This window comes from Eschscholzia californica, unplaced genomic scaffold, assembly GCF_041429995.1.
Source record: "Eschscholzia californica isolate CP2 unplaced genomic scaffold, dmEscCali1.0.p SCAF_1, whole genome shotgun sequence".
In the NCBI taxonomy this organism is placed as follows: domain Eukaryota; kingdom Viridiplantae; phylum Streptophyta; class Magnoliopsida; order Ranunculales; family Papaveraceae; genus Eschscholzia; species Eschscholzia californica.
The window spans coordinates 80,651,224-80,675,779 of NW_028238198.1; the positions used below are offsets into that span (position 1 = coordinate 80,651,224).

The window sequence follows — 24,556 nt, forward strand, 5'->3', positions numbered from 1 at the left end:
AAACTCACCTACCTTACTAGGGTTTCGTTTAGTGTTTCTAGTGTTAGTACAAAGCTATGGATGCAGTAGAACTACCAAAAGTTCCTCCCACAATGTGATCCTGCATATCTGCACAACTATTTGAGAACAATCTTACTGAAATGACCTCCAAGACTTGAACCCACCTCTTGAACAACAGGATACTACATCACTCAATAACTGTGTTATATGGATGACCAGACGATTTAACTTTCTTTTGGAAATTCATAGCCAACTTTTCACATTTGCACTAAATAATATGTAAACAAATTGGTCTTAACAAAATCTGCAGTAACAACGGCATCCCTAACTTGATGCATTTATTTCTCCGTCTTAAAGTTTCATACCATAAACAAGGATTACAATTCAAAAGAAGAGGTCCAAAACGAAGAAGAGATTATTATGGTAATTCTTGCCCTAGAACAAGCAACACAGGAGCCATTTGAACATAGAGTGTCAACTGTCAAGGTTTTCAACCGTTCAGTAATACTTCATTGACAAGCAAATCATGCAGGTTTCTTACCAGACTTCAGGACGGAGCTCACCAGTAGCAGGGGGCATCCATCTTCCAGAATGGTAAACGCTCTCACCAACCTTCCAACCTGGAACGTTCTTCATGATTCTTGCCTCGTCCTCTAGATATTTCTGCCACTCCTTGGTGAATCTATAAGAAAAAAAACAGAGTCTTAGTCCCTCATTTCAAATGAAGTTCGCTGGATTTATAAATTTATGCATAAAGATCTTACCTTTCGTCCTCTTCAGCTTGAAGTACGGGGAGAATTGCTCGTCGAGCAGCATATTTCTCTTCCTTGAGTGCCCTGCATAATTTTTTATGATATGTAGTCATTAAATCATGATTACAAGACAAGTTCTGCATTCATGGATTCTTGGATGAATTTTTAGTTTTAACAATAGATGTTTTGAACATCCTAAAGATTGATCATCGATGTGTAAGATTTTATGCTCATAATCCAACATAACTATCTTAGACGAAGCACAAGAAAAATGTGTAGAATCATAATCAATTGGGACGAATGATGTGGGAAAAAAATGAGGGAATCCCACTTTTTTTTTTTGAAAATTGGAATTGTCTCTCACATCATAAGTGAATTCTAATGCAATGTCACTGCCAAATTGTGGCTCTGCATGTCTACTTACGCATTTTAATTGCTACTTCCTAGAGAAAAGTATAATTGCCTAGGGGTAAGAATACGAATCCTTAACCATTTCAGTTCCAGGCAAAATACATTTTTATGAATTTTGGGACTTAAACAAGGAGTCCTTAAGAATCATAACTGATACTAATTGTGCTTACTAAAGCTCTTTAAGACACTTCAGGTACTCGCCTCCATCGCTATACATTGCAAAGTTGCACCTCGTTCAGTTCAACTTACTAAACAAATAACGGATGTCATCACGGAAATATAGCAAGCAAAGATTCATGTTTGAACTTAAATCTATTAATTGAATTTTCCCCTCATTAGTCAGCTCATCTTTAGATAAGATTAGCAGCCATTTTCCTTTTATCTTAGAACTTCTAAATTCATAACCAACAACTCGACTTTGACCAGGTGACCATGTCCGCTTGCACATTGTTAATGTTAACTCAAAAGACAGGACACCTTAACATCCACATACCATAGACATTCCATGAGTAGGTAGTATTATTATTAAACAAATATTAGTATACACTTCAGCTGAATCAAGAAAACAAATTCCGATATGCATCAAAAGGTATTGTAGTTTTTTGAAAAGGACATAATAGGTTGGGATCTCAGGTTGCTTACTGAAGTTGAAGCTAAGCAACTGGGGCAGATTGACTCAGGCTAACCCCCTCATCCTCGAGTCAAACGAGGCTGAGCCGAGCCACTCATACGAGTTTGCTTACTGCTTAGGATCGTATTACATACTTCATGTATTATAAGATCTATGATACTTATAGCATCAAGAGCTTAAATAAACAAGACATCAAAAAGAGGAAGGCAATAAAAGGTAGCTAAATATAGCTGCAAAAGTAACACTAAGTACCTGAAAAGGGGAAAGAAAAAGAAAATAATGAACCGATCTGGTAAGACACCTAAAAGAGATGCAAAACAAATTGGGTGCCGCGTGTACGCATTAATACTGAAGATTCGAAAGGAGTTGAACAAGTATGCAATGAAACATGTATGTTGGCCGTTGGCGGACACCATCCAAGTCGATGTCAAAGTTGAAGGCAACTTATTACTTGCAGCCTTTCAACTCTTGTCCACCCCGACTACAAAGTACAAACAACACTAGGACCCATATTGGCTCCACGACCAAGTGAATTTCCTGTTGGTATTATAGAGCACATTGCAGAAACATTCCACAAAGAGACAATGGATGGGACTCCTAGAAAATGACAATGACGGTGATGAAGGCGGTCAGGTATTAACAGAGGAGGCAATGGATGACCCACAAAGAAGAGGGAGTACTACAAGCCTCACTACAGAACCTAAAGGCATCCCTCTTTAATCTTGAGACTAAACTTTGTAAAGCAGAGAAGAATGATCTAACTGGCCCTATTGAGAAGCCGAACCCAAAATTTCTACTTTTTATTTTATTTCGTTTCTTCTCTTCTTCATTCATTGCTTGATTTTGGGGATAGTCTTCATTTTAGATTCAACCTAATCTTCTACGGTTTCCTAAATTGAGTCAAAGTTGTAACTAGACACCAATTGGGAAAGGGAATGAATGATGAATCCATCTATGAATACGTTAGAGATTCATTTTAAAGGGTGAGATTGAGTTTTTTGAGAATGGAGAACTGGGGAGAGTTTTCAGTTAAGTTTTAATGAAGACCTAAGTGTACAACTAAAGTATGTGAAGGGCCAATGTAGTTGAAGTTGAAAATTTAGAAATATTATTATATGAGAACCTTCTAAGCTTTCGCAAAGGCGTGCACATTACCCACTGTGGCACTCAAGCACTCATTGATCATACCTCGAGTTACGCCACGCAGTTACGAAAGTTTAAGACAAAGTGGCATAGGTTCAAGGGTTCAAGCCACGTGACAGTGTAAGAACAGGTAGTTCCCAAAGTCCAAATTCCTAGTAAGTAATTAAGTAATAAAGATTGAAAGATGACACAATTTCGTAAAAATGTAGTAGAAAATGAATAAGAGATTAAGAATGGTTTATCTCAGCTAACAGTTGGAAGAGTTTAAGGACTTCAACAAAAGCCTTATTGATAAAACGATTCACCAAAACCTTGAGGTAAGAAATTGGATCATAGCTTGAAGTGCTTATCGAACTTATTTTCAAAACAAACAGTATTTTCTGCATATAACCAAATGCTCTCTAAAATTCTCCAACACTGATGGCAATCAAACATGGACAGACTGAGGTAACAACTATCAAACAAGAAACAATCAAAATCTCATCTTTAATCATTCAACATGAATAGATCTAATTTCTGATATCAAGTTAAATTCTAAAAAAATAAACTAATCATCAGATAATCAAGCCCAATGTTTTGCGAAATAATTTAAATCCAAACAGTCTACACAGACAAAATGGATTTGCTTGACATAAACAATCATAAGAAGCCCTAAATCTCGTTTTAAACCAATTACAACCCTAGACCATAAAACCCCCAAAAATTAGGGAATAACGAACAAAACTCAAGTAGCTAACCAAATTAAAGCATATAATTTTATGGGATCAAAAGATATGAGATACTAACCTTCTGATCTTGTTACCCTTGCCGACCTCATACATCCCCCATGAGAAAGCACCAAAAGTTGCGAGAAAAATGGCAATGGCGCTAGGTCCCTTTGTAGGAATCCGACGAGCGTATCGAACTGGAGCAAAACCGCCGGGAGGTGGTCCGTCCTGAAGGATCGGCATATCCTTGACGCTAGCCATTCCTGGCTTGTTCCTTATCATCGCCTCCGTCATCTTTACTGGTTTTCTCTCTCTCTCTCTAGATTAAACCTGGTTTCAAGCTTGTGTTTTGAGTTTCTAACTTCTCTCTCTTAGGAATTGTGGAGAAATGGTATCTGGACTTGAATCGTGAGCTAACTCGACCGAGTCTCTAGTTCGGAATTAGGGTTATTTCCTCATTGGCCCCTAAAGTGTGACCAGATCTCCATGTGATCTCTAATTCGGAGAAATACTCAGATCACACCCTGTTGTGGTTTTCACAACGGTGACTAAAAAGTCAAATTCTTTTACTTTCCAATGTTACCCTTTTGTCTTTTTCTTCCGTGGTTTCAGTTTTAGTCCTTATTATTTTGTCATTTCTCATTTATTTTCATCAACTTTGAAATCAGCTCGATTGTATTATTACTTTAGGGGGCTAAACAGGAATTCGGTCAGTCCTTCTCAATCCAGTCTCATTAATAAACGGGTCGGGAACGAGGCTACTAATTTTTTTAAAAAAAAAATGCTACTAGTACTTTTTTTGTTGGAATGTTGAAATTATTAATATAATAACAATATTACTACGTACATAAAAAAGAACTACAAAAATGAGGAAGCAAACATGAAAACGAGCATTCCTCTTCTTTCAGTCTATATCATTTGCTTTACACTTCTTCGTACAAATTTATTCATGTCACTTTGATCGATTAACAAAAAATGAAAGAGGACGATATCGAGGGAAGAAGTTTCGCTAGAGAAAATTAGTATAAGATTTGACTTTTGAATTCGCCTTCTTCATTATCGGATTTTTTTGATCCGTTCGTCTATTAACCCAAATTTATTGAGTATATTTATTCGTCGTCGTACTTCTTGGAGATCAAAATCAAACACGAGATTAGGCTACAAAAGCTCGACTGATATTTCTCTCTCTAAATCATGGCCCGACACGTCATCCCGCCGGGATTCGTGCCGGGCCATGTATCACGGTTGTTTGGAAATCATTACTGCCTCAAAAGTTGCAGCTTTTCAAATTTTACAACCAAAACCATTGAACAACTACAGTTCTTACAATTTAGCTCAAGAGGTATCAAATTCACGATCATCTATACGTGACGTGATATAATGCTCACAAAGTTGAGTATCATACAAAGGCAAGGGTGGCCCCGGGCCAAAACGAACAAAGCGTCGTTTTGGGGCACCGGTTTTTAGGGGCCACCAAAAACAAAATTTTAGTGGTTGTAATTATCAAAAAAACTATTTTGTTATATATAAATATGATGAAAATTTTTTGCAGTACTTACGGTTTTCATGTAGTACATTTATACGTTTTACAATTTGATACAAGAGCCCACATTTTCAGACATCGCTTCGGGCCATCGAAAAGTCAGGGCCGACCCTGTACAAAGGTGTACTAATATAAGTACATTGATACATGACTTAGTATAATGCTCACAGCCTCACATAGTTTGAATATTATGCAAAGGTTTACTACAATAAGCTAGAGATTGAAATGCAGTTTGAGGTCAAACTCCCTTAGAAGAGGTGTAAAGTTCAAGATTATTCTTTACAACATTTCTTGCATGAGCAATCACGAAATTCTTACTTGACATGATTTGTATCTCTAAAACATTTGGGAAGTTCGTTTAAGTAACAAATTCACTTTGGGTAGCCTCTCCATTATATATACATATAAAATGCTTTTATAGATTTTATGTAAAATGAATTTGAAAGAAAATGTAAACTTCAATCAACTTAGATTGTGTATAGACATATGAGATGTTAGAGAAAACTATATTTGTAAAGTGAGCAAACTAAATAGTTTCATTTTGGTAAATATCATCATTATAGGGGATATCTTAGAAATATATCAAAAAGATATACAATCAAATCCACATTCAATAGAAACCTATATAAAATGGAAGCATTGTCCATAATATGAATTAGTTGATGTTAGAGGAAGTTATCTCCCCGTAAGAAATCACAAACAGATCTTTGTATTTTTATTGAAAGGAATTAGGTATTCAAAGAATTATTACTCATTTCAAAATGCCTAATTTGTTGGATAATCTAGAATATATGAATGAATTAATAAAGTATGTAGGATTTGTAGGTGACGTTGTATGCTCGAGATTAAACGTGGTTTCAAGCTTTTGTTTCGAGTTTCGTTTCTTTTTTATTAATTGTGAAAAAATGGCACTTCGAAGTAGAAATTGACATGAAAACTGTATAAGTCCACCTATTCCTACCTCTAGTTTATTTATCTTTAATTACATGACATAAATCTTGGTGATAAATTGTTTTCACTGAGACTCAATCCTAAGACCGATGAGTGTCAAACCACTGCACCAAAGAGTGGTGGACTATAATTCGATTGTTAAAAAAAAAAGTTAGTTTGTTCATTAACATATTTTTCTCATCTCACTATCACCCTATTAGATCTATTTATTTATTTTAAAATATTAAAAAAAAAATCAATTATTGTACAAAATTACCGAGTAATTAAGTATTTACTTGCCCAATGCTTAATTTTAAATTGAAAAGACAACTCGTATTTTATTTTGTTAAAAACTCAACATTTGTATTTTGTTTGGTTAAAATCCATTTTTTTTTTTTTGCAAACCAGTTGCAACCATTTTGCGAACAGTTACAAATTACGAAAATATCTAAGAAACTAATGACTTGAAAAAATTGAGTGATCATTTTTTCACTTAATCAAAAAAGTTATAAAGAATTTTGACTAAAATTTCCTTTAATTTATACCTAGGATCTTGTGTATTCCCTAACAAGTCTCGTTGCCATAAAGAAATGTGGTTTAGGTTGTATGGCCATCTCAATACACACCAAAAAGGCAACCTATGGTTACTGCAACATTGTGTAGTTTTTTCAGCACTGCAGTAATGTTATCAAAATCTAGTAATATTGTATTGTTTTGACTGAGGCTAGGGGATTTCTTTTGTATTCTCTTGTTTGATGCCTTGAAGTATTGTTGTGGGGTTGACAAGGGGATTTCTTTTCCATTCTCTTGTGTGACACCTTGAAAACTTCCATGAAATGTGATTCATATGTTATGTCATTTATTCATCTCATTATTTATCGGAGATCAAAGGAGGTCAAAATCAAAATGAGATTGTGATACAAAAGCTCAACTAATTTCAGTATTAGACTTAAGACTTATGAAAGCATCATGTGGTCGCATCCAAGAGCAAACATGTTATTCGATGAAAATTTGAACTAGATTTTGTCGGATTTTGTCGTTTTGCCTTGAAATCAAACACAATTTTATGTACTTTTAACAGTGAATTCAATTTCACTGAAAATAATACAAAATCAGAATGTGAGCTCTTTACATAAAAGTTCATACATTGTGGTTATTTTATCTAATGGTTTAGAACATTAATTAGGAATGGTGTTTAACCATTGCTCAAAGTTTTTGTAGTGACAGTAATGTAATTTCTGTGGACTATATCCATTTTTCTGTGGTCCTTCTTTGTTAGCGGTCTCTCAATAAAATAAATACATTTAGAATTAAAAAAAAAAATCTAATTTCAATATTTAATTTAATGAAAATGAAATATTAAAGTCGGGTTTTATCTAAAAAAAAAGGTTGTTTTTCAAATTTTACAACCAAAGTATATTCTTTTTTAACAATTCGAAACAAATTTACAAAAACTAGAAAATATTTCGGTGAGCAGTAATAATAAGTTTTATTTTCTTTACTTCATGTCATGCTAAGGGTAAAGGATTGACATAAACAAATATGAGTGGTGATTGAATTAGAGAGCTAGAGCTCTCACAAGTTAGCTCGAGATGTATTAGTTTCATGTACATTTGTATGTGATGTTGTATTTGCACAGATAGATTGAATCACATTTCATGGAAGATTGTAGGAATCCGACGAGCGTATCGAACCGGAGCAAAACCGCCGGGAGGTGGTCCGTCTTGAAGGATCGGCATATCCTTGACGCTAGCCATTCCTGGCTTTTTCCTTATCATCGCCTCGGTCATCTTTACTGGTTTTCTCTCTCTAGATTAAACCTGGTTACAATGTTGTGTTGTGAGATCCACTTCTCTCTTTCATTTTCTTACGAATTGGGGAGAAATGGCATTTGGACTCCAAATCGTCCTCTAAAGTAAAACGGACCGATTCTAGAGTTTTTAATAAGTTACATTTATGTTGTTGGACTTTAAGCCTCTTTCACGTTTGATTTAACTTAGGGCATCTCCAACGTGAGGGTTGGGCTCCCAAAATATTCAAATTTTGGGAGCCTAACCCCAGCCCACGTCACCAATTCGGGATCTCCAGGGCTGGGCTCCCGGTTTGGGAGTCCGGGAGCATGGGACTCCCAGCCCCCAAAATAAAGTTGTTGAGAACTCCAAATAGAAATTTTGGGGGGGCACCCTTTTTTTTTTTGGTTTTTTAAAATTTTTCTTTTGTTTAAATTTAAAGATGTGTTTAATTTTTTTTTTAAATGTAGATCTTATTTAATGTAATTTTTTTGAAATAGAATTTCATTGATTTAAAAGTCAAATACGTAACCCAAAAGCATATAATTGAAGTATGGAAAATTGAAATACAAACTCCATAATTTCATGGTTGAAAATTGAAACACAAATTCCACACATGTACATATTTTGGATTTGGGAGTCTCTGTTGAGAGCCCGGAGTTGGAATTGAGAAAAACCCGGGGGCTCCCAAAATTAGTAGCCCAAGCCCCACATTGGACTTGCCCTTAGGCAGTTATCGTACTTATTAGGTCTTCATGATGTATTAATGTCTTTTAACGTCAAACACAGATCGTAGTCGATTTCTCAAACAAAAAAAGATTACTAAAACGTAAATCTGATAGGTTTGGCAAGGGGCACCCCTCCCCAATCTGGTCACATTAATAATCGGGTCTTAGAAGGAGTTGTGCTAATCCTTTTTTTTGATGTTGAAGTTATTAATAAAATAAAAATATTATTTAAATACATAAAAAGAATTAGAGAGGGTGGCTCTGAAGGCACCGGGCCAAAAGGCTATTAGTGGGCGACCATTTCGTTGACTCGGGTCTATGACCATTGACCCGAGTTCTCTATAAGCACTCGGTCAACTAATTTGAGTGAAGTTTACCTGCGTTTTCTTGTTTTCTCTTCTTCTTCCAAAAAAACAAAATTCCCTTTTCTCCCAAAACAAAATCTTAGGTTATGCACTGCTACCGATATTCTCCGGCAACGACATCAACACCTACCGGCGACCACTCAAATAAACGGATCCATCAATCAGAGTGAGATGTTCATCTTTCAACTGTGTTATATCATCTTTTTACAATAAGTAAAGATCCACTATCATCGATATTCTTAGGTCCTGGATCAACTGATCCGTTTGGTCCTCTTCGGTCCCGGATCAGCTGATCCGTTTGGTCCTCTTAGGTCCCGATCAGCTGATCCGTTTGGTCCTCTTAAGTCTCGGACTGGTCTAGTTCATCCATAGATTTTTAGGGCAAATTAAAATTTCTATCTTTCATCACTATCCGTCTTCACCAAATGTTTGTTGATTCTAACACTTAGAGAGTGAAAGGGCTGATTGAGAGCAAAATTTGAGAGAGATTCGTGAGATTATGAGCAATTTGGCGAGGAGAGGTTCGGTTCTTCCCAAGGCTTAAAGAGAGAAAATCTCGGTTTGAGAATTTTGTCTGGTTTTGTGAGAAACGGATGGAGGCGTTAGAGTTAACTCATTTGGATCGGTGCTTACAATTTTGGATGGTGCTAATAGAAAAAAGAGTTGTTGGGTCTGGTGCTAATAAAACCGCCCGCTAACAGCTGTTTGGCCCAGTGCTTATAGAAGCACCCTTATAGAAATGAAGGAGCAAGAAGGAAAACTGTGGCAGTAATTCTGTTATTCAAGTATCATTTGTAGCTTACACACCTCATCGTAAAAATGTTTTCTGCTGCCACCTTGATCAGAAAAAAGGTGACAACGGGTGAAGAAGTCTCTCTAAATAAAATTAGTATGAGAATTGATTTCTAAATTATGTGATGTAATATAATACGCGCATAGCTACGACAACTCATCAACTTATATGTTCCATTGTCAGGATTAGAGATATAAAAACATCATCTGATCGAATCTAGTAGTGAACATAACAATATTATGTAAACTTTGTTGTGAATTCAAACACATTTTCATGTACTTAATGGTAAACTTAACTTTCACTGAAAATAATACAAAATCATAAAGCGATTTCTTTATATAAATTGCCCCTAATTTAGTAATTTTGTCCCAAATGTATGTGAAATTAGAGATTGTGTAAAACCATTGCTCAATGTTTTTGCCGTGAGAGTAATGGAAATATAAATGAAATTTATGTAATCTTGGTGGACTATATGGACTATATGCGCCTTTTGTTTTTAAATGTAAGCATGCCTCTTTTTCAATTTTAGTCTAACAAAGCTTATATTTTTAGAACATCAGTTTTAAATATCCGATTACAAAACTTATTTTATAAAAAATGGAAAATTTGAAAGTACTTGTTTCAAAACTTGTCGATTTTCAAATTTTACAACCAAATATTTGAACAACTACGGGATGTGGGGAAAAGTTATTAGTTGTTCCCAAAATTCACTAGTTATTTTATTCATAATTTACAGCAGCGTGCAACAATTTTGTCACAACTGCTTTCCAACAAGTTTGCGACAACTTGCAAAAGAATTGCAAAAAGTATTGGATTTTAAGCAACCAAAATATAACTTGTCTTTATAACTTAAAAAAAAGCTTAAAAATAGGTGCCCAATTTCAGTTTTAAGAAAACATACTCGTGTTGAAAATAATTTGTTTTGCCTAATTATGTATTATATAATAATGAAATTATTTTGCTAGCACATATTGTTTACTGTTTTTTCTACAATAATTTTTCTACTACGACAATGGTCTGACAACTCGATGAGACAAATATATAATAAACAAAAAAGATATACTATTTTTTTTTAATTTCCGCACACATGATAATAGTAAATTTTATTTTCTTAACTTCATTACAAGTTTAAGGATCGACATAAACAAAGATGAGTCGGGATTTAGAGAGCTAGAACTCTCACAAGTTAACTTGGATGTATTAGTTTCATGGACATTTGTATGTGATGTAATGTAATACGCGCATAGCTTGAATATCATACAAAGGTTACTGTTTACCAGTATTAGCTAGCTAGAGCTTGAAATGTTGTACTTTAAGGTTGAGATCGGTTACTAGACATTGTAAAGTTCATAAATATTATTCCTTTCAACATTTTCTGAATGAGCAATCACAAAATGCTATCTTCACATGATTTTTATGGCTATTATATCTGGGATGTTGCCTTTTAGGTAACAAATTCAGTTGGGGTAGCCTTTAGTGTGTGTTTATGTGCATATATAATTGCCTTAATTTATAGATTTGATGGGCAATTAATGGATTTGAACACTAATGTGAACTTTAATCAAATGAGATTGAATGAAAGGCATATGAGATGTTAGAGAAAACTATATTTGTGATGTCAAATGAGTAAATTGTTTCTTGTTGGTAAAGGCATTCTTTAGCCCCCTATCAGTTCATGAATAACTCCAACTCTTTATTTACTATTAATTATTAGGGTTTATTTTTTTGATAAAAATTATTATTAGGGGCTTTCAATGATATTTTGTTTAAACCCTTTCCAATGATATATATAGGTTTCCAGATCAGCATTAGAATGTGTTAAGAAGTATATGGATTGGCTTAGATTTATTAAGTTGTAGTAATTATCCTTATTCTAATCCACTAAATAGCGAATTACGTCACATAGAAGTTTACCTAATTTTTTTGTTCTTTATCATTACTCAAAAATTTGACCCATTTAACTACAAAATACACATCTAACATAGGGTAAGCTAAAAAAATAAATGACCGCCATAATTTATGTTGGCCAACATAGTACCACCTTCCTTGTTGCATATCCCATATTCAAGAATAACCGACAATATTATTGTATGTAATCTTCTCTAGTAGAACAACAAAGGTATCAAACCTCAAAGGCTCAAATATGTTTCTCATTGAGAAGCATAGAAAGATAGAAAGCAAGTCAATCGGTTAATAGGAGCAACAAAATAATAAGACGTTACAAAAAAAGATCGAAGAAAAATAGCAAATACAACTCATAGATCGATGAGTGAAGACTGGTATGGCAGTTCACAGTTCCATCAGGGGACTACAATGCTATATCCTTTCTTACACTCTCAAGTGCATCAGTACCATGAATTATGTTCATGCAACAAGGAAAGGTCATCTAATTCACTTGTAAGATTAATTGATAAGAAAGAAGTATGTAATATTGTTAACTTGAGTAGCAATGGAGTGATTAAATTAGAGCAAAAAGGAAGACAGTCATAGTAACCTCTTCTTCCGGTCTGTATCATTTGCAGCTTACACACCTCTTCATAGAAATTTATTCCTGCCTCCTCGATGGAGAAACAAAAAAGAAAAGAGGATGATAAGGAGTGAAGAAGTCTATCTACAGAAAATTAGTATGAGATTTGATTTCTAATTCGGCTTGTTCAGTAACGGTTTTTTAAAATCCGTTTCACCTCTTAACCTAAATTATTAAATATATTTATTTGTCTTCCTACTTATCGGAGATCACACGAGATCAAAAATCAAACATGAAATTGGACTGCGACAACTCAACTTATTAATATTTTTCATTGTCTGAATTAGAGTCATCAAAACATCATCTAATCGAATCCAACAGTTAACTTGCCCGGGTAACAATTTGATGTAAATTTTGCCGTGAAATCCAACCCAATTTGGTGTACTTATTAATGGTAAACTTAACTTTCACTGAAAATAATCAAAAACAAAATGTGAGCTCTTTATGGTTTTGAACACTTTGGACATTGTTTCTACTTTTATCCTAATGGTTTTGAACATTTTGGATGGTGTAAAACCACTGCTCAAAGTTTTGTGGTGAGAGTAACGGAAATACAAATGAAATTTATGCATTTTAGGTGGACTAAATCCACATTTTGTTTTAAATATAAGCATGCCCATTTCTTCGACTTTAATCGCGGATAGATCCTTCAACATTAGTCGATTGTCAATAAAATTTAATCGCGGTTACATCCAGTTAATAAACATCTTTTCTAAATGAACATTTGATAACCGTCTAATCTCAAAATTGCCTATGTTCAAATTTTATAACTAAACGTTTGAACAACTACTAGATGTTGGCAAAAGTTATTAGTCGTTTTCAAAATTCACTTGTTATTGTATGATTGTATCTATAAATAGTGATTAGCAATTTCACTGATAGCTGCCACAAAAAGTTGAAAACTAATTAAGAAAACATGATCATTTTGAAAATAAATTATTTCACCTAAATGTGCATAGGTAATAAAGAAATTATTTTGGTTGTAAAGATAGTTTTAGTGCTTTTTCCTACTAGGAGAAATTAATGGTTTCTCACGCCATGCCATTTTGTCTACAGAAAAACAATTAAGTTTATTTTTCTCCCAACTACTCGATGAACAAATATATAAAACAAGAAAAATATATTCTTTACTTCATCATAAGGGTACATGATTGACATAAACAAAGATGTGTATAGACTTAGAGAGCTAGAGTTCTCAGAATTTACGAACATTTATACAATGCTCACATGGTTTGAATATCCTATAAAGGTCTACTAGTATGTACGAGTACATTATACATGACAGTATAATGCTCAGACACTATAAAGTTCATCAAGATTATTCTTTCCAACATTTCTTGCATGAACAATCACAAAATTCTTACTTGAGTAAGTTGCCTTTTAGGTAACAAATTCAGTTTGGATAGCCTCTCCATTATTATATTGTAAATATAAAATGAGTTTATAGATTCTATGTAAAATGAATTTGAAAGAAAATGTGAGTTTTAATCAACTTAAATTAGGTATAGACATATGAGATGTTGGAGAAAACTATATTTGTAATGTGAGCAGATTAAATAGTTTCATTTTGGTGAATGTCATTATTTTTATAAAATAGGTGATGTAAGAGGAAACTATTGTACAAGAAATGACAGACCAATGTTTGAGAAAAAAATAGTAAGGAAAGGAAAGAGTAAATGGACCAAAGAAGCAAAAAATAAATCCAAGCAAACCCACTCTTGCTAGTGCTCATCAAGACTCAAAATCCAAGTTAGGTTAGTTATTCAATGAATGTTTTTCGTTCATACAGGGGTTTGGTTGTTCTTCAATGGTTATATTTGATATGATGTAATCAATTGAAATGAATGTAGTGTAGAAACCCTAATACTGTATCTGATTGATCTTCTAAAGCAGTTGCTAAAAGTTCTTGTCTTTCAATGTTCTTTTTGTAAAATTTTCAACACAAGAAGACAAGGCCCAAAAGTAAAAGGCTCCGGTCAGAGTTTCATCAGGGAACCGCAATGCTATTTTCTTTATTGCAGTCTCAACCACATCACTACCATGAATTATTTTCCTGCAACAACGAAAGATAATCTAAATGAGTAAAATATTATCAAAAATTAGCGATATTGTATTGTTGTGGCAAAGGCAAGCGGATTTCAGGACATTTGAAATGTCTCAAACGAATAACACAGACATTTAGAGACATTTGAAATGTCTCCAAGCAATAACACAAACATTTGGGGACATTTCAAATGTCCCAAACACAATAACACGGGCATTTAGGGACATGAAAATGTCCCTCAATGTCCCGATCCACTACCCCCAACATTGCATTTAGGGACATGAAAATGTCCCTCAATGTCCCGATCCACTACCCCCAACATATTGAATCCATGGATAAAATGTGTAGTGGATATTATTATTATTATTATTATTATTATTATTATTATTATTATTATTATCATCTCATCAGTGAAGGATAATTTGTAGACATTTATTATTTTAATATTATCATTATTGTCCAATCACATTAAATAATATATTTGTACTACTATTTCAAAAATATATTTTTCGACTTTCGTAGATATCTGTGAATATCTATGAACATTGACAGACATTTTGTTGATGTTTATTATTTTAAGGGAAAATGATCGTTTGGGTCAATATATTATTAATAATAACTAAAAAAGCATATAACATTTTGTATTAACTAAAAACTATCACAATAATATGGGTATTTTTTTTTTTTGGAAGTCGACTACGATCTACGTATGTCGTTACATTTGGCACTTGATACATCATAGATGTGATAAGCTCGATAACCGCCCACTCAAACACTAACAGGACCGGGCCTATAGCCCAACTAGAACATGCCCTAAAGGCCAACAACATTATTTACACCCTAATAATCCCAATTCAAATAACCAAAGATTTCACCTTCTCTGGGATTCGAACCTGGGACGCTTTCTGGAGTTTATGTCAACACCTTGGAACCACTTGGGCTACCAACTGTTGACAAAATAATATGGGTATTGATATATAAGGTTTAAAATAATATGAGTAATTATTAATAAGGTTATTTTCTAATTTTTTTGGTTCCCAAAATACCCTTAAATATTAGAACTCTCTTTCTCTCTAAAAAAAAGTCAGCTTTTTTCTAGGTGTTTCCTTCTTCTTCTTCTTCCGATTGAGAGGTATGGAAGGTGATCCATAAAAGATTTTGTCGGGTTCAAACTGTTTTAGATCAAAATCTAGTTTTGACTCAACTAGAGTTAACGAAAATCACCAATCGAAACTTCGAGATAATCTTGCAAAGAATGCTTCCCTAATCGAAAAAATTAATGGTAATATTTTTAAAGTTGTATTTGTTTCATCGTCGTTGCCCCTTCAAAGTGATCTCATGGTTACTTGATTAAATCACAAGTTGTTACTGTGAGTAGATATGAGGTTTAAGTGTTTGTATTAATGTCTGACTGAGTATGTGACTTGTATTAGTTTGGGTTTTATTTTCTCTCTATAGTCACAAGTTATTGTTTTCTTGATTTTGAGCATTTGGGATTACAATCAAACATAATTATTTCATATTGAGCACTCTCCAACACTATCTCTTGTAAATTTTAAATTGATGCTTTCAGACCAATAGGACGAAGAAAGTTCATACCATCTCCATAGCAAGTTCCATTAAGCGTTTAGCTCCTGAAAATATGTTTGTGGTTCAGGTTTGTCAAAAAAAAACTTCAATTTATTGCTAATGACCGCTTGTTGTATCATATATGTTTTGGAAACCATTGATAGAATTGTGACAACAAATTTGTTGATTTTCTGTTGCATACTTGCATTTGTCTATCTGTATAGTGGTATCTGCTCTATTCTTAACATTGTTAACCTCGGATAGCCAGAAGTTCTTTTGAAACTTGATGTTCTTGTGTGCTCGGTATTAGGGAATTACGTTTTCTTGTTCATATTGCCATTTATAAGGTGATGATTTATGGTTACTTTCTTCTGAACTCAAAATTGAGGCTCTCTCTATGTGAAGACTCTGGTCTTGGTTTTCTATACCTCTTTAGAATTGTATATTTAGTTACAAGGAAATCAGAAAAGTATATGGTAGGAATGTTAAAAACACCTTTTCTCCCAACTTTCAAAACTCAACATATTTTTCAGTTGTCATTTGAAGTGGTAACGATATTAATCTTTCACACGCTAATTTGACATTCTTAAGTTTCATTATACTAGCGAGTTTTATGATCTATCTACTTGTGCTGTTGTAGTTTATTGGATTAATTACGCTCTCTAACTTCATGATTTCTCCTCGTTACCAGACACAACATCCAAGAACGGAGCTGAGTAGGTTTGACCTAGTAATTACCCCTAAGCACGACTATTACCCTTTGACTCCTGAAGCACAGGAACAGATTCCTCGATTTCTTCGGAGTTGGATAACACCTCCTGAACCACCTACCAAGAATGTGGTACGTTCTAGCTATAATCTACCCATCTGATTGAATTTACTTTTCCGCATCTTATTTAAAATAAAATAAAAATAATCATGAGGATCTTATTTGTTAGAGTCTCACCATTTTTCGTACTTCTATCTTATTTAAGAGATAAAATCAACATAAATTATTATATGAAGTCTCTTATACGATGAATTATGCACATCATGTTGACTGGTTGAGAATATGCATTTTAGGTCCTAACTGCGGGAGCGATGCATCAAGCTGATTTTGCTGCATTACGGGCCGCTGCCGCTGCCTGGCATGAGGAATTGGCACCTTTGCCAAAACCTTTGCTTGTGGTTAACATTGGGGGTCCTACAAGTAATTTTCTGTTCCATCCTGCTTATTTCAGATTTAACCAGGAATCTTCATACGTATTAGTATTTTTGTGTAACTTTTCTCTTGTTTATGAATGGAGTGTGGACTGATCATAACACCATATTCTTGTATCTTCTTAGTGACATACTGTGTTGACCAATTTTGTGATAGATGGAAGTTGGTTAATTATATCTGTCAAGTGGTCACCCAATATGAAAATTGTTTGATGACTTAATATCTCTGTGGATATTCATTATGGATGAGTAATGAGTTTGACGATGCCTTAATACTATATTTTATTTTATTAAACAGGGTCAGCTTGATCTTTGGTGGTACTTGAAGCCTAATTTCATTTCACAATGCCATTGATTTTGAGTTTGAAGATTGGACATGACAAGAGAAACCGCCAAAATACAACGATATAGTTTAGAAGAAAATGCAGTGGCTAAATAAGGTTTTTCGCTTTTGGATGGGTAATTAGTTTTCTTTCGAGATGGAAGTTTCTCGGTTGTGGCGAACGTTATATGGTTTTTTTGTTAAGGTACCACGAAGATTATCATGTATTATCTCCACTGTTATGTAATCTTAAGTTATATCAAAGATTTATAGAACTTCTTGTTTTCCTTATTTCATCTCTCAATTACTATATAACATCAAAAGCTCTTCTCTCTCTCCACTAAAACTTATTTTCTCTCATAATGTAAACACAGTTTGCAGTTTACATTATGCAAACACATGTTTGCAGAATGGATTGTTGCAAACACAGTTTGCAGTTTACATTATGCAAACACATGTTTGCAGAACGGATTGTTGCAAACACGTTTGAAGAAAAACGTAAAGGAAAAAAACGCCATTTTTTTGGGTTTTTTTTTTTAAAAAAGTATTGAAAGCGGAAAAGCTAATGAAAAACCATTTCTTAATATATAATTTTTATAGAAATCCGACATCTCAAACAAAAGTTATATCGATTTAAAGGTTAAAGAAAAATAAAAGAATTTAGTTACACAAAATGACAAAAAGGTATATTTTAGTATTTGTACACTTTTTGACCTGAATAACAGACATTTGGAGACATTTGAAATGTCCCCAACCAATAACACGAATATTTGGAGACATTTCAAATGCCCCCAATCAATAACACGGATATTGGGGGACATAAAAATGTCCCCCATTAATGTGTCGATCCACTACCCCCCTTCAGGGACGGGTTCAGGATTTCAGCTTAGGGGGTGCAGATTAATTCACTTAAATAAATTTATTTTTGCAAACGCAGTAATTAACAAAATATTTATCTAATTCATCAACGATTACAAACGCAATTGACCTCTATGAGAGTTCATATCTGAAATGTTTGTATAATCAACTCATTGTCAATTTCACTAAAAACTTCTTTTTCAATAAAAACTACTAACCTATCATTCAACCACGGATCACTCATCTTGTGTTCTTAAACGTGTTTTAACTAGCTTTATAGCTGAAAAAAATTATTTCCACGAAGACAGTTGCAATCGACAAAGTTAGTGGTAAAGTGATAAGCAAATAAACTAAATGAAAATAGAGAAAGGAACATCACCAAAATCACTAATAATCCACCTAATAGTTTCATATGCAAATGAGTAAGCAATATCTTTTTGAATATGAGGAGCAACCAATTTTAAATTTACAATAGCATTATCAAATGTAACTGCATCAATTTTTGGACTATTTCGAGCATCAGTAGTTCAACGAAATTACGTGAATTTTGTGAAGTTTCAGATTTATCATTTCCGTGAAACGTCAATCCTTGTTCCAATATATAACAAGCAACCTCTATGGTAGCATTTGAATGGGTGTGGTATGATATTTGAGTTTAGGATAAATAGATTGAGTTTTATAGGGTGTAGGGTAGGTTAAATTGAATTTTATAGGGTTGTAGGGTCGTTAAACTGAATTTTATAGGAATTTTAGATGTATTAATTGAATCATCTCAATATATAAAAGTTAAAATACTGAATTACTTATAGTAGGACTCGAATCTCAATATATAAAAGTTAAAATACTGAATTTACTTATAGTATTTCTCTGTTGTAAAAACCTTAAGCTCCCACGCCCCAACACAATGTTGGGACTGCTAAGCCAAGGTTTAATTGATGTCAATTATACATACGATCATTCATAAACCCAAGTGGGTAAAGAGATGCGAATCTATGTTCAATTATGAAATAGTTTACTTGCGGTTAAGAGAGAGAATAACCGCAGAGAGAAAGTAGTTTTCGAGATCCAGAAACCCTTCGCCGGATCTCCCTCTTTTATGCTTTTCTTTATAGTTTTATTCCCCTATTTCTCTTCTTAATCATTTGCTTTGTTCTGGCTTTGGTGATCATTTACCATTCCTTCTTTAATCACTGTTTGGATAAAGATTCAATGGATCATACTCTTATTTTTTTAATCTGCTTAAAGTTTCAACATTTTCATCCCCTGTTGCTGTTGGGTTTTACACCCTTCTACTAGTGTTTATAGCGGAATTAAGACATCTAATGTCTACACTAGTATTCCCAGGATCACATGCATAAACCTATGATAATCATTAATTAAAACTAGAAAGATAAATACCTTGTTCGCTAGTTTTCCCTCGAACCTTTCCAATTGCTTATGAGAAGACCAAGAGCTTCAAGTGTAGCTCCTCTACTTGGGACACGAGCAAACAATTTGATCTCCCACCTTGTTGTATAGCTAGCACACCAATGGTGGTTGGAAAAGAAGAACTCCTTTCTTCTTGACTAGATAGATAGTTAATGGGAATTAGCTCACTTTCTCCTCTCTACTTGATGTGGTAGAGTAAGAAAGCTTAGAGAGAAATTCCACACCTTATTCTCTGCCCTAAGAGTGTTTATATAGAACCCTAATAAGAATCCACCTCCTTTTAGGTTTCCTAAAACACCCTTTAGAATAAGATTTAGGGAAATAGTCGAAAATAGCAACTATTGGTATTTTCTCAATTCCCTAAGGAGGAGGTGTCCAAACACCACGAAAATTGGCAGATATAATGTTTATTATATCAGCAACTAACCCTCCAAAATTCAGCCCAATCCAAGTCCTAGAAGTACCCGAACCGGTCTAGGCCCAAAAACCCTGTTTTTGGCCTTTTTGTACTATCTTTGCCTAATTCCTTTTTAGGCCTATGAGATAAGTTTATGGGACACTCCCATGATTATATCTCACTCCCACTAGTCATATCCTAGATCAATTTGTCACTCTTATGTGTAACCCGTTGTAGGATCCGATCGAAGTTAGCCGCGAATTACTTCGTAATTCGACGATCGTAGTTGGTCTCTAGCTACAACTCTACGATCCCTAAATCAATCGGACTTGATGATCTTCCACATCAATTGTCCTATCCGACAAATTGTTCGCATTGTCACCTTGGTCGAAGGACATCTCCTTCAACTCCTTCAGACTCCCACTTGGACTTAGAACAAGTACAATGCTCGATTCCCATGTCACTTAGTATCCCATCTGATACGTCACGTCATTCTGACTTTCTTGATCTCGAGTACAACTGTCAAAACAAATGATTAGCTTTTAATCCATTTGAGCACGGCCATGCATTTTCAGTTGTTGCTCGTCAAGTGGCCCGTGGACACTGTACCCTAACATGGTTAGGAGGACATAATCCATTCTTGCGCTCCCACTCAACTTCATGTCTATCCTGTCCTTCCCAGTATCCGCCTTTATAACCTCCTTTTACGGCGCGGCGTTTAACGGAACCAAAGTCAGACATTCCTTACATAAGATGAGCTGAGCACTCATGTTTTGAGGAATCTCTTCAATCTTGTCTTTGTGAGAAGTTTGACGATTTCATCATTCTTTGGATGAACTTCTCACGTTGAGGGTTATTCCAGTGTATAATCCCTATTATGCACTCACGTAGTCGAATCGAATACACTATTTCTATAGCCCATGAAACTGCGCTATCCCATCGACTCCCGTACTAGTCTTCGTGAGTCATTGTTGTCCATGCAATGACCTGGACTAGGGAATTGATAATGAATCACTCCAAGTTCACTTAGTAGGGTTTCATTCATCAGATCACGTATCTGACAAGCCTACTCGGAGCGTTCTTTATCGTGTGGACTGTCTCTTAAAATACCAAACCAAATTTTAAGGACAAAATAAAATTTCTTTTATTTTATTTATCGAATGTAAGTAATTAGGCACATAAACTCTATTATGAATCCAAATTACATTTGTTGCCATTCCCCAATGCGCTTTATACCAATGTCCCTCATGTGTGAATCATGTTTGGGCTGAGGTAACGGTTTGGTTAACGGATCTGCAACGTTATCATCCGTATGAACCTTGCAAATTACCACATCTTTTCTCTCTATGATTTCTCTAATCAAGTGGTACTTCCTTTGGATATGTTTGGATTTTTGGTGCGCTCTTGGTTCCTTGGCTTGGGCTATAGCTCTGTAGTTGTCACAATAGAGAGTCACGCCCTTTTCCATGCCAGGTACGACACCAAGTTCTGTCATGAACTTCTTGATCCAGACTCCTTCCTTTGCAGCTTCCGAGGCCGCTAGGTATTCTGCTTCAGTGGTAGAGTCTGCAACTGTGCTCTGCTTGGAACTTTTCCAACATACCGCTCCTCCATTCAGACAGTAGACGAACCCAGATAGTGATCTGAAGTCGTCTCTATCCGTTTGAAAGCTTGCATCCACATGGCCTACAACTTTTAGTGTATCTTCCCCGCCATATACCAGGAAATGATCCTTAGTCCTTTTCAGGTACTTTAGGATATTCTTGGCGGCGTGCCAGTGCGCTTGGCCTGGATTTGATTGGTAACGGCTACACATGCTCAAAGCATATGAGACGTCTGGGCGAGTGCAGATCATGGCGTACATGATTGATCCTATTGCCGAAGCATAGGGTACTTTCATCATGTGTGCTAGCTCATCAGGACTCTTAGGACACTGATCTTTGCTAAGCACCATACCATGTGACATGGGAAGGAATCCTCTTTTAGAGTTTGTCATCTCGAACCGTTGAAGAATCTTATCTATATAAGTTTCTTGACTAAGTCCGATCATCCTCCTTGATCTATCTCTATAGATCTTGATTCCCAATATGTATTCTGCTTCCCCTAAGTCCTTCATAGAGAAGCATTTCCGAAGCCAGTCTTTAACTGATTCCAACATCGGAATATTGTTTCCTATGATTAATATGTCATCGACATAAAGGACTAAGAAAACTAGGTCGCTCCCACTAACCTTCTTGTAAACACAAGATTCTTCTGCATTCTTGAGAAATCTAAATTCTTTGATTTTCTCGTCGAATCGAAGATTCCAACTCCGGCTTGCTTGCTTGAGTCCATAAATGGATTTCTTAAGCTTGCAAACTTTTCCAGCATTTTTGGAATCTACAAAACCTTCGGGGTTGTGTCATGTACACATCCTCTTCCAAGTGTCCGTTCAGGAAGGCGGTTTTGACATCCATTTGCCAAATCTCATAATCATAATGAGCTGCAATTGCTAGAATGATCCGAATGGATTTAAGCATTGCGACAGGTGAAAAGGTTTCATCATAGTCTATGCCATGAATCTGTTTGTATCCTTTTGCCACGAGTCTAGCTTTGAAAACGCTAACGTTTCCATCCTTGTCAGTTTTTACTTTGAAAACCCATTTGCATCCGATTGGTTTTGCTCCATCGGGCAAATCGATCAAGTTCCATACTTGATTTTCTGACATGGAATTCATTTCCGATCTCATGGCTTTTAGCCATTTTTCGGAGTCGGGGCTCGTCATAGCTTGGTTGTAGGTACTCGGCTCATTATCTTCTAACAGTAGGATATCTGTTTTCTGAGATAATTCCTGGAGCCTTTGAGATCTACGAGGGGCCTGAGCAACTTTTGGAGTGTTCTCAACTAGTTGAGATGTCTCCTGCGAATTTGATTCGACTTGAGCGGGAGGTACTCTCTCGACCTCATTTTCCTCTTCCATACTTTGTGTATAGATAGGAGCCGCTAAACCTCTTGATATTTCTATATCTGTGTTTATTTGTTGCTCATATCGAATTTCATCGATATCTACATTTCTCCCACTTGTCTGTTTGGAAAGGAATTCCTTTTCAAGGAATACACCATCTCGAGCAACAAACACTTTGTTCTCAGATTCGTGGTAGAAGTAGTAACCCCTTGTCTCTTTTGGATAGCCCACAAAGAGACATTTGTCTGATTTAGGTGCGAGTTTGTCTCCTTGTAAGTGTTTTACATAAACTTCGCATCCCCAGACTTTGAGAAAAGCCAGCTTTGGAATCTTTCCAAACCATAACTCATATGGCGTCTTTTCTACAGCTTTTGACGGAGCTCGGTTAAGTGTGAAAGCAGCCGTTTCTAGAGCATACCCCCATAACGTGTTTGGAAGATTTGCTAAGCTCATCATAGATCGAACCATGTCTAACAAGGTGCGATTTCTCCTTTCAGAAACACCATTCATCTGGGGTGTTCCTGGCGGAGTGAGTTGAGATACTATACCACAACTCCTAAGATGATCGTCAAATTCTTGACTCAAATATTCACCACCTCGATCGGATCGAATGGCTTTTATTTTCTTGCCAAGTTGATTCTCTACTTCGTTCTGAAATTGTTTGAACATGTCAAACGATTCGGACTTATGCCTCATCAAGTATATGTAACCATAACGAGTGAAGTCATCCGTGAACGTGATGAAGTAGCCATAGTTACCTCTCGCCGGAGTACTCATTGGTCCGCATACATCCGTATGTATGAGTTCCAAGGGTTCTTTGGCTCGGTCTCCTTTTCCTTTAAAAGAAGACCTCGTCATTTTACCCATTAAACATGATTCGCATGTGTCATATGATTCTAAATTATACGAACCTAGAAGTCCATGTTCATGGAGCTTCTTCATGCGTGTCATGTTAATGTGACCCAAACGACAATGCCAAAGGTAACTTGGATTTGAATCATTTGACCGTAGCCTATTGGTTTCTATGTTGAAGACTTCGTTCTCAATATTCGTAATATAGAGACCGTTGTATAGCTTAGCACTGGTATAAAACATTTCACCTTTGTATAAAGAACAACGCTGGTTTTTTATTAATAGGTGATATCCCTCTTTGTCTAATTCTGAGACTGAGATAATGTTTCTAGAAATAGAGGGTACATAATAGCAATTATGAAGTTCTAAAACTAGACCAGTTTCCAAAGGTAGACTGAAAGTTCCTACAGCTTTCGCAGCAACCGTTGCTCTATTTGCTACTCGTAGGACAAGCTCCCTTCCAGATAAATACTTGATTCCCTTAAGGCCCTGCACATCATAAATGATATGAGCACCACATCCGGTATCGAATACCCAGGATTGAGAATCAAATGTATTTGCTAAGTTAACTTCGATAACATAGATACCTTGGTCGGAATCGTGAGTTCCTTCCTTTTTCCT

At 35.2% G+C, this 24,556-nt stretch overlaps 2 protein-coding genes across 4 annotated transcripts; one reads left to right on the top strand and one right to left on the bottom strand.

The window, feature by feature from the left end:
- Window positions 1-305: 305 nt before the first annotated feature.
- LOC147569751 (NADH dehydrogenase [ubiquinone] 1 alpha subcomplex subunit 13-A) lies at window positions 306-4,154 on the bottom strand. The gene is made up of 3 exons (XM_086656268.1): window positions 3,724-4,154; window positions 765-836; window positions 306-682 (listed from the first exon to the last, which is right to left on the bottom strand). Exons 1-3 carry the CDS (start codon window positions 3,936-3,938, stop codon window positions 538-540), a joined length of 432 nt encoding a protein of 143 aa, XP_086512394.1. The 5' UTR covers window positions 3,939-4,154; the 3' UTR covers window positions 306-537.
- Window positions 4,155-15,401: 11,247 nt separating this feature from the next.
- On the top strand, window positions 15,402-17,746 carry LOC147569752 (mitochondrial fission protein ELM1-like). Of its 3 annotated transcripts, XM_086656271.1 has the most exons (5): window positions 15,402-15,646; window positions 15,938-16,021; window positions 16,625-16,774; window positions 16,996-17,122; window positions 17,432-17,746. In XM_086656271.1, exons 1-5 carry the CDS (start codon window positions 15,644-15,646, stop codon window positions 17,440-17,442), a joined length of 375 nt encoding a protein of 124 aa, XP_086512397.1. In that variant the 5' UTR covers window positions 15,402-15,643; the 3' UTR covers window positions 17,443-17,746. The 3 variants fall into 3 exon arrangements, with proteins under 3 accessions (XP_086512397.1, XP_086512396.1, XP_086512395.1); XM_086656270.1 differs by lacking the exon at window positions 15,938-16,021 and having other exon boundaries at window positions 16,996-17,175; XM_086656269.1 differs by lacking the exon at window positions 17,432-17,746 and having other exon boundaries at window positions 16,996-17,282.
- The last annotated feature ends 6,810 nt before the right edge of the window (window positions 17,747-24,556 follow it).